Source organism: Sesamum indicum, linkage group LG3 (genome assembly GCF_000512975.1).
Source record: "Sesamum indicum cultivar Zhongzhi No. 13 linkage group LG3, S_indicum_v1.0, whole genome shotgun sequence".
Taxonomy (NCBI): domain Eukaryota; kingdom Viridiplantae; phylum Streptophyta; class Magnoliopsida; order Lamiales; family Pedaliaceae; genus Sesamum; species Sesamum indicum.
This window is the reverse complement of record NC_026147.1, coordinates 10,188,560-10,200,321: the sequence shown is the minus strand read 5'-3', so window position 1 is coordinate 10,200,321 and position 11,762 is coordinate 10,188,560. Positions and strand designations below refer to the sequence as shown.

At 35.4% G+C, this 11,762-nt stretch overlaps 1 protein-coding gene across 1 annotated transcript; it reads right to left on the bottom strand.

Annotated features, from left to right (window-relative positions):
* On the bottom strand, window positions 6,782–9,457 carry LOC105158100 (putative late blight resistance protein homolog R1A-10). Its single transcript, XM_011074737.2, has one exon. The coding sequence runs from the start codon at window positions 9,386–9,388 to the stop codon at window positions 6,782–6,784; it is 2,607 nt and encodes an 868-aa protein (XP_011073039.1). The 5' UTR covers window positions 9,389–9,457.

Sequence of the window (11,762 nt, the reverse complement as noted above, 5' to 3'; positions counted from 1 at the left end):
CATCGATCCATATCGTCCTTAAGTATATATAAAGAACAAGAATTTTGAGCAGATATTTTTACCATGCTTGTGAATAAGATAATTGAGAGGGAAAAGTATTATTTTAGTTTGCTAAGTATGTCTAATTTTTAATTTTAATTCGATAATTTTACCCCTATGAGTACATACGGACTAAAACTGTCTTTCAAAAGTTGCATAGGGGTAAAATTATCCGAAAATCTGCCAGAGGACTAAAAGTAAGCAATTTCGTAAATTACTGGATCTGAACAAAAATAAACATAGTTATCGGACTAAAATTAAAATTAGACATACTTAGCAGACTAAAATAATACTTTTCCCATAATTGAAAAGGTACGTTTATCATTAAAAAAAAGAAAACACTATTAAACAATTTTGTGAATTGCTTACAAATAAAATTGAAATGGAATGGAAATATTATTCGTGGAGTGTTAAATATATATACACTACATTATAGTATAATATTTACTCTATGAATGTTGATCCGCCTCGATCACGTTCAACCTCGATCAATGATCTCGACCACCCACGTCACCGAGTTGGACCTGTTATCTGAAAATAAAACACAAGGCTAGTCGGGTTCGTCCTGACGACGACGCTCCGATGCCTAAGTCAGACGTTGAGATCGAAAGGAATATTCAGCGACCTAAAATATAAGTGTAGGTGAACAGTGTACCTTCTCTCAGGGTGGACTTAGGGTATTTATAGGCGTATGAAGATGGGACCCTCCTGTGGGACAGGTGTCGGCATCAGGCATGCTTACGCAGTGACTTAGTGGTGTCTCCTCTGGACACCTGTCCGATGGAGAATACGGGTCGGACTCGGGTTTATGGGGCCCGATTTGAGACGTCATCAAGCCACAATGTGTTACATGCGATCCTGCGACCTGACCTTGCGACCTTGTTAATGTCTTTTTCTTGCCTCGACCTGAGATCTTCTACGCGACCAATAAGCAAAGCCATGTTTTGCCCACGTTTGGTCACGATATTCGACCACGACCTCCCACGTTTGGTCACGATCTTCGACCACTACCTCCCACGTTTGGTCACGATCTTCGACCACTACCTCCCCGTGCGATCTTCTTAATGTCTTCGGTACACTCCAACCCGCGATCAACCATGCGTCCACAACACGCGACCTCCTAAATGTCCTCTGTTCAACCCTATTAGCGATTAAGCATGCGACCATACGCTTCGACCTTCGTGCTTTGATTATCCCCATCACAACTCCCCCACTTCTTCCAAATGTAATTTATTGCATTGGGAGAAGTTTAAAATCTCTTTAACGAAGGTCGGACGACAGTTCACTGGGTCGCATCTCCCATCTTCTTACGTCACTTAAGGTTTGAAGTTCTAACGGTCTCTTGGTAATTGAAACGTCACCCTTCGTAATCCGAACGTCGCATTTGTTGGGTCTTTTTTCAGACACCAAATCGCACATTGTTGGTCTTTTTCAGACGCATGATCACCTTTTTCAGGTTGCATTTGCTGGGTCTTTTTCAGACACCAGATCCTGCGATCTTTCCCAGATCGAATGATCTTTCTCAGATCTTGTGATCTTTTGCAGATCCTGCGATCTTTTCCAGATCGAATGATCTTTCTCAGATCTTGTGATCTTTTGCAGATCCTGCGATCTTTTCCAGATCGAATGATCTTTCTCAGATCTTGTGATCTTTTGCAGATCCTGCAATCTTTCCCAGATCGAATGATCTTTCTCAGACACAAGGTCGCACCTTTTTCAGGCTGCATATTAGTGGTCTTCAAATGCCTGGTCGCACCTTTTTCAGGTCACGTATTTGGAGGGCTTTTTTCACAGTTACACCTTTTGCAGCTAGCGTATTATTTTATTGCAATGCAAGTTACTCAAAAAGGAGCTATTTATTTCATACAAACAGTCACATAGATGCGGATATTCTCTAACATTGCAATTATATACGTAATCCATAATTTGCAATGTAAGCAAAGTAATACTTTTCCTGCAAGAGTTAACATCCACTTATGAAAATAAGAAAAATACTTGCGTACCCACTTTCCCAAGTCATCCTTTTTAGCGACAGCGTCTATCTCCTTCTATGCTGTCGAGCTCTTATCTCTCATTGCTCGATGACATGCCATGCGACCTTCTTGGAGATATTTGACCACGATCTCTTGCCTCGAACACGATCTCTCTAAAGTACCCTTGTCGGATCAATCTTTCGATCTCATCCTTCAATTGGTGACAATCTTCCGTGTCGTGTCCTCTATCTCTGTGGAACTTGCAATATTCCCTAGAATCTCTTCTGCCTGACGTTCTAGCTCTACTAGGCCACTGTAGCAGATTGCTATCCTCGATCATCTTCGTCGCTTGTTCTCTAGAGGTAATTAACGGCGTGTACTTGTGGTACTTTGGTTGGGCAGGTCTTTCCTCTTCGCGTCCTCGCATATCTCGACCTCGATCCAGCTTCTGCTTGCTCCCTTCTTTTCCTTGGTCGTGATCACGACCTCTGCCTCCTCCCAACCATTCACCATCTTTCATAGCGTTCATTTCTTCCTCATTTATGTATTTCTGCGCCAGGCGCATTAACTGCTCTACATTGGTGGGTGGGTCTCTGGCTAGAGCGGAAGCAAAAGGTCCTTTTTTCAGCCCATGAATCAAGATACTCACCATCATGTCAATTCTCAAATCTTGAACCTCTAAAGTCTCATTATTGAATCTCCCCATGAAATTGTTCAAGGTCTCATTATCCCTTTGCCTGATGGTGAATAAATATGTTGCAGATCTTTTTTGTTTCCTCTTGCTAGCAAAATGAAAAACAAACTTCTGTACCAACTGTTCGTGCGATTTAATGCTCCCAGCGGGCAAACTTGTGAACCACTCCTGCGCCTTTCCTGTTAAGGTGGTTACGAATAACTTTGCCTTTATGGAATCAGATGGTCCATAAAGGTTCATTACCAAATCGAATGCAGACACATGCTCTTGCGGGTCCTTTAAACCGTCGTACTTTGGCAAGTCAGGCATCTTAAAAGCCGCGTTTACGACCTCACTCAAGATGTTATTACAGAATGGTGAGTTCTTGTTCTGAGTGACTAATTCTCCTCTTCGCTTCAATTCATCAATCTGTTTCCCCAGTATATGGATCTGTCTACCTACACTGTCAACATCCGCTCTCGAGATCGCGGGTTCTCGTCTCCGCCATCCACCTTGTGAACTAGACCCCACTTCAGAAGGGGCAACCGCGCGTCTCCTCTCGGGAGCTCTCCTACTCATCCCATCAGAAATCCGCTCGGTCTCTCTTTCCCGTACCATTCTTCGTCGGGCATTTTCATTTTCAGCGGGTTGTGTTTTTCTTTCATATGCCAAAATGGCATTTCTGCTAGCCTCCTCCATCATTCGTTGTAATTCTCCTTGAGTCAATTGGACTATTCTTTCATTCCCCATTCTCGGGGTCTCTTCAATGGCTCGCCTACCACCTTCCGATCTATCCATGTTTTTGGTTTTATGTTTTATCTCCAAAATCGTTCCCACAGACGGCGCCAAACTGATCCGCCTCGATCACGTTCGACCTCGATCAATGATCTCGACCACCCACGTCACCGAGTTGGACCTGTTATCTGGAAATAAAACACAAGGCTAGTCGGGTTCGTCCTGACGACGACGCTCCGATGCCTAAGTCAGACGTTGAGATCGAAAGGAATATTCAGCGACCTAAAATATAAGTGTAGGTGAACAGTGTACCTTCTCTCAGGGTGGACTTAGGGTATTTATAGGCGTATGAAGATGGGACCCTCCTGTGGGACAGGTGTCGGCATCAGGCATGCTTACGCAGTGACTTAGTGGTGTCTCCTCTGGACACCTGTCCGATGGAGAATACGGGTCGGACTCGGGTTTATGGGGCCCGATTTGAGACGTCATCAAGCAGATCTGCGACCTTGTTAATGTCTTTTTCTTGCCTCGACCTGAGATCTTCTACGCGACCAATAAGCAAAGCCATGTTTTGCCCACGTTTGGTCACGATATTCGACCACGACCTCCCACGTTTGGTCACGATCTTCGACCACTACCTCCCACGTTTGGTCACGATCTTCGACCACTACCTCCCCGTGCGATCTTCTTAATGTCTTCGGTACACTCCAACCCGCGATCAACCATGCGTCCACAACACGCGACCTCCTAAATGTCCTCTGTTCAACCCTATTAGCGATTAAGCATGCGACCATACGCTTCGACCTTCGTGCTTTGATAATATCCCCATCAAATGTCATCATATAAACTTTGTAAAAAGTATTTGAAAAATTATAATTTTAATCCTATAAATTTAGAGGCGGCATTTCTCATTGTATATAAAATTTATTTTAATAATTTTGTCCTATAAATAAAAACTTTTGCACATTGAAGACAAAAATAGCCAAAATTTGTTAAATTAACCAATAAATTGCATGTGAAGAACTTAAATTGAAAATTCCAGCCATATTGTTGTCGTGGCAATTTTCCCTAAGTTTTTCATTTTTGCATAACTTACGTGGCAAAAATTTTTGCTAAATTTATTTTTTTTTAATTTTATTATTTATTTATTTATTTACAGAGAGGAGGCTGCCCTTGTTTTTGAGTTGGAGGACCCCCCAATGTATCCTCGGACAAAGACAATAGTTCCAAGTTCATTGAGATGATTGAACGAAATGGACGAAGAGATTATAACGTTGAAGCCGAGGAATAAGAGACTGTTGAAAGCCACCATTTGTGATCCCAAGTATTTTTTGCTTTTTATACGTGGCTGTTATAAATACCGTGTAAAAGATAATTATTAATTTTGAAAATAATTATTAAAAAAAGTACTGTAAACAGTAATAACAAATATAGTGCCAAAAATAAAAACAAGTACGCATAAGAAGTTACAAAAATCGCTAAAAAAATAGTTGAAAAAAAAAATACAAAGATCGATACAATAACCATTACACCATAACTAATGGCCGTTTCAAATAGTATTTCAAATACCTCTCCTATATTGGAGTACAACTATACCTATACGTGTTACAAAAATAACTAAATCCAATTTGATTACGCTGTTCTAAAAACAGATCCAAATACATTTTCGTCATTTCAACTACCTTTGCAACGGTCTCCATATACTGCTGCAAATAGTAATGGCCAGTTGCTTATTATAATTAATATTAATGGACACAAACAAGTTGACAGCCTGTAGATTGTCAATTAGTATATACAACAATCCAATATAAAATACTAACCATTTCAAACGTCCTGCTAATTAAATATTTGAGAAAAAAATAAATTGATAATTTTATTTTTTTTAACTATTTATATTATTATTATTATTATTATTATTACTACTACTACTATAAAATTTGTACATTTAAAGAATTAATGACATATATAATGACAATCAAGTGACAATAAATAATTATTGTCAGTGTACATATATCACTAATTATTATGTATTTTGACAATATTATGTGTAATTTTTGCCACTAATAATAGCACAGTGATAAATCAAAGTTGTTGATAATTCATATTTATTTTTGATGAAACATTAATAATTGTAACATGAATTTCTGTGATCAAGAATTAAATTTTTTTTTTTGTCTCTTTATCGATAGACAGGTACTCATTTGAAATTAAACTCACGTTTAATTTTCTCTATCCCATCGTAGTAAAATTAAATAATAAATATAATAGTGTATATATTTGTGTTAGTTACTTATATATTTCAAGGCTTAAATATTTTTTTTGTGTTTTTGATAATTTTGATATTTTGATACTTCTATTTTTTTGTCTTTCTAGAATCGCAAAAAAATAGAAATATTTTTTTTCAAATTTTGCAATGTTGATCCTTTTATTGTTGGATTTTGCAAAAATAATCAGAACAAATTATGTGGCCTCGTGTGGTTTAATCAAATTGGGATTTTTATTCTTATTAGTTCACTTTTGCCAACACGGATGAAAAATTAAAAAAAAAAGATGTGGTACATGGTTCATTCTGAAAACTTTCACAAAATTCGATACTGGAACGATCAAATTTTTAGAATATCAAAAACTTACAGGAGTCTTTTGCATCTCCTAAAAACATAAAGGATAAAAATATCAAAACCACAAGGAGCACATGATTAATCTCGATAATTTTTGCAACATTTGACATCGAAAGGATCAAAGTTGTAAAATATCAAAAATTACAAAATTATTTTACAATCCTATATTTCAAATCATCGATTAAAATCTTTATTAATTGTATAGTTAGTATATGGTTTTATTGGTAGGTCAATTATTGTTTTGTAATTTGTCTATTATTTCTGAAACATATCTTTAGGTTGATTTGAGTACCACCTCCCCCACAAAATATTCACAGTTTTCTAATAAACACTCTCACATGACCTATCAAATAACAATAAAAATGCAATATAATTATGTGGCAAGTTGCTGCTTTGTCAATTCACATAAATTTGCTGGCAATTACTAAGTATGTGCAATGTTGGTTCTCTTAGTAACAACGTATTTCTTTCTTTTCTATTTTTTAAAAAAATGTATACGCAACACTGTCTAAGCGATGAATTGACGACAATGGATGATTTGTAAGTATATTTTTCTTTCCATAAGGTTTAAAAAATTATATTTAGTATTTTCACATTTGCTTCCGTATAACAAATAGATCCCTTCATTAATTAAAACTTTCAAATAACTCCATTGAAAAAGAAATTTCAAAGTAATTTCATCACAACTCAAATGTCACATACATCATATTTGATTTCTAGTGACTATAAGAAAAGTTTAGCTCTTATTCTTCATCGGAGTCTAAAAAGACCTGTTCTTCATCGACTTGTTTCCAATCTACATAAACTTGAAGATTCTCATTTCCTTTCTCCTTTTGGTCCTTCACTATTTGTACTGCCGAATTCATAGCAGAGACACTGCACCCTAGCAAATGAATGGATTGTAGTGTATATATATCACCAATGCTTAAAGGGATCTCTTTCAATTCATCCATTAATTCTAGATACAACCCATGTAGATTTGGAAAATGGATATCCTCTGCTCCCCAATGCTCCAATTCCTCACTCCAAATGACCAATACTTTCAACTGAAGAAATTCCCCATCGTTTGGACTCCACTCCGGCCCGACACATGCATTATTCAATTTAAGCACTTCAAGATTGGGCAATGAAGAACCAATTATCGTCATCTTTTCCCAAGGAATTTCGCAATCCCACAAACTCAACTTCTTTAGTGAAGTTGGGAAGTCCAAATCCGAAGTACCACAGCATAAAGAGAGTGATTCAAGCTTATTGAACTGAGCGACAGAACAATCACCAGGTAACCACATACCAACTCTTAATTTCCTTAAGTTTGGAATTCTTTTAACAACCTCCTTACTACAACAAAACTCTCCTATCTTAATTGTACTTAAGTTTTTCAAAATAGTGAAATCTTGCCCCTTAAGTACATCAGGAAACCTGCCACCAAAATGGAAATGTCTAAGTTTTGGCATCTCCCAAATTTCAGACAACGACACTGTTTGTAAATAACTTAAATCCAAAATCTGTAGATTCCAAAGTAAGGAAATTGTACCAGGAATTATAAGTGTTCGGTTCTCCTCGAACCAACCAGATAGTTCAACCTTAACGTACGACAACTTTGTGTGTAGCGGACATGTTACATGGGATTCATCATTTCCCAATTTGAATACCTTCACCCATCTTAATTTATTAAGATTTTGATACATATTATTACAAGCCTCGCACACTAATGTACTCGCAACCATTATTGATTGCGAGCCAACACCAACTTCTTGAAGATGTATCTTATTATGTCTATTCACCCAATGACCACACTGAAAGCAGACATCACCGTCATTCAATATTGAAAGAGGAATCTTGTGTGCTTTAGGGACGCGAATAAGATTTTCTCTCTTAGATTCTCTAAAACATAACTCTCTTAGAATATCATGAATGCCACATTCTTTTATTTTCCCACTACGCGTCCATTTACGAATGAAAATCAGATTTCTGTCAGCAAGATCCTTCAAGCATTCCTTTGCAGCTTCTTTCATACTTTTACCTCCTAATAGTTTTAGAAACCCCTCACTGATCCATAATTCTATCAGCTTAGAGGCTTCAATCCAATCATCTTCAGGAAAAACTCTCATATAAAGAAAACATGGTTTAAGATAAATCGGCAAGCTGTTGTAACTCAAAGACAATATCTTTAAACAATGATCATCATCTCCAGAATTGACAAATGAGGTTACATTCTTTGCAACAAACTCCCAATACTCTCGTGTATGATTGGATTTTGCAAGGAGCCCACCAATTACAACAATTGCTAGAGGAAGCCCGTAGCAACATCTAGCAATATTCCTCCCAATTTCTTCCAACTCTGGATAAGGGCAACTTTTTCGTGCGAAAGTTTTTTGACATAGTAAATTCCAACTTTGATCATTGTCTAAAATAGTCATTGTGAAATAATGATTGTCAAAGCCCAAAGGACGAGCCACATCCAACAACCTAGTAGTCACCAAAATTCGGCTTCGATTGCTATTATCTGGGAACGACATTTTAAAATCTTCCCATGCTTTGATACTCCACAAATCATCCAAAACAATCAAATACCTTTTACCAAATAAAAGTTTGTGAAAGCATTCTCCTAATTTAGTTAGGTCTAGTTCATCCGCAGCACTTGCTTGGATCTTTTTGTCATTTATAAGATACTTTAGAAGATCTTCTCGAACGCTATATTGTTGAGATATTGTAAACCAAATGCGTATATCAAAGCGATTGATAATATATGGATGGTCAAATACATTTTGAGCTAGAGTTGTCTTACCAATGCCTCCCATCCCTACGATTGGGAGGATCCGAAGATCATATTCATCTCTAGTAAGCTCATCCACGACCTGAAGTAAGCGTTCATCAAATCCCACCATAGTATTTTTGTCACGGGAAGAAGGTGCGTTAGAACCCATAGAAGCAGAAACTATAGGAGGGTGTTCTTGAATGTCAACCCGTTCCTCTTTAACCATCATCAACTTTTCCGTGATGGAATCAATCTTTTTGATAATTTTGTCGATATCCTGACGGAAGGATGAGAGAGCAGCCATATGATGATCTTTATCTTGAGATCTTTCAAGAAGTTGATTCACCATGTGGAAATCAATGATATCGTCTGCTTCATCGGCAGCAACAGCTAGTTCCCTCGCCAGATCTTCCATTTCTGGGCTTATTCTTTGGGAATGAAGTTCAAGAAAGTGCTGCAAGAACACAACCTTTTGGTGCAAGCTCTGGATCTGTTCCTTGTCCAGATGAAGCCGATGACGACGAGCAGGATGTTGAACATTGTCGAGAACATCAGTGAGAGAAACCAAAGATGCATAAGCTGCTACAGCCATTTGAGTGTGTAAGTGATTGTTGTTTGTGTGAATGTAATGAGAGATGAGGAAGACTACTGACTATAAATTGTTTTGGTGTACTAGTCATTTGTTACGAAGAAATTAAGGAAGTTGAAACATTAATATTGTTCTTGATCATTTGGTTTAAATTATTTTAAAATAAAAAATAGTAGTAATTGCCTTGCACCACATGACAAAAGCAATAGACAATAATGGATATATTTAAATATTTGGATTACCTTGTAATTATCAAATCATTAATTAAGTTCACATGCATTTGATTGAGTGGTGTAGCACAAAATGACAAAACTCCGATTGTTAGAGAGTCGAGATTTTGACTAGCACAAAAAGACCAAAATGCCACCACTTCATTTCGGCACCTTCCAATTTGCATGCCTCTTCTCACTGCAAAAACAGAACTCATCATCCACCATATATAAAATAAAATCAAGTGAGGATATTAATTAATTTTTCCACTAAATAAAAGTATTAAGTGATAAAAAAATTTATTTTAACATAATTATGAATTTTATAGTTTTGATAATAATTATTATTTTATAAAAACTATTAACTCGTGGTAAGGTCAATCGGACAGCGAACCCGGATGCAGCTGGTACTGTGTATTGTGGGGGTCATCCTCGATTGGGGCCTACAAGCATAAGATGGTATGTATTTTAACCGATACTATTAGTTTAATCTCTCTATCTTCTTCCATTCTTCTTAATTTATCTATATTTGCTCAATCTCTCTCGAACTTTTTTGATCTCTCACCATCCCACTAATATTTTTCTATTTTTGTTCGTCAATCTGTCCAGAACTTTTATTGATATTTGGAATTATGTTGATCAGGTAATAACTTTAATCCTTCATTTATCAATTGATTGTATATATTTGTTGTAATTTTGTCAATTAAATTTCATATTATAATAAGTATATATATATATATATGTGTGTGTGTGTGTGTGTGTGTGTGTGTGCGCGTGCGGGACTCATCATTACGTTAAGACAGTTGATGAGATGGATGTATGAGAAGAAACTTCTGAATAGCATGGTGTTGCTACATTTATAGGATGGATCAAATCTCAACAGCATATTTTTTTAATTTTGAAATATTTTAATAATTCATTAACATATTTAATAAATTCGAATAAATAAATAAATTTATATATTTTAATAAATTTTCATATAAAACTAAATTAATTTAATGAAATTTTAATTAATTTTATCTATATAATTAATATGTTAATATAAAATTAATATGTTTCTTACTTTGTTGTTTTTAGTGAATATGCTTTTGCTCCTAAATGTTTTTAAGATTGATGTGGTCAGAAGGACTAAAATTATTCTAAATGCAAAAATAAGAAAAGTTATGGTATTCACTCACTATAAGAAATATAGCATTAACCATTATTAATTGTTATGATTAAAAATAAGTTCACTAAAATCTCATTTCCTTGTTTGATAACATAATATTTCTTAAATATAATTTTCAAAATATTTTTATGAGTTTTCTATTAATTTAATGTTGCTATATAATTTAATTAAACAACAATACATAGAATCACGTATTTGGTTAATCATTCCGATGGAATTGTGTAAATTAACTATAATAATAATTAAATCTAACAAATCTAATAATTAATTAACCAACTATATTATTTTTATATCAAATGTGATATTTACTTCGACACTAATTTAAATAGCCAAAATTATAAAATACTCCGATTAAATAGTATATTACTCAATATAAATTATATTTAATAAATAGAGTAATTAAATAATATAATTATATAAATTAATAAAAATTGTTATCTCGACTGCGCGTCAACTGAAGAAGAAAAGGGAAATTGCAAGAGTTGTATTGAAATTATGGTTTATATGTATATATGTCTTTATTATGGGGGGTGGGGCGGTGGGTGTTGGCGCACCCCCCAATGCATTACTTCCTTTTTCTTTTCTTTTCCTTTCTTTTAATTTAATTTGACCTTTTTCTTTTCTTTTCCTTTCTTTTAATTTAATTTGACCTTTTTCTTTTCTTTTCCTTTCTTTTCTTTTTTTTTTAATTTCATTTAAAAAAATTTTAAAAATACCCACTACGTCCTTCCTAATTTTCTTAATTAATATACTTTGCCCCAAATATTATAACAGACTCCAATTTAATCCATCAAATTTTATTATATCCCAATTTTAATCTATAATTTTTTTGATAATTACCAATTAGTCTTTCAATTATATGAAAAATTCTACGGACGTCACAACATCAATTAATGTTAACGAAGTACAGAAGCTGACTGGGAGGATTGTCGTGCTCAGTTGCTTTATCTCCAAAAAGCAGCAGAATAAAGTTTACCTTTCTTCAAAATGTTAAGTAGGC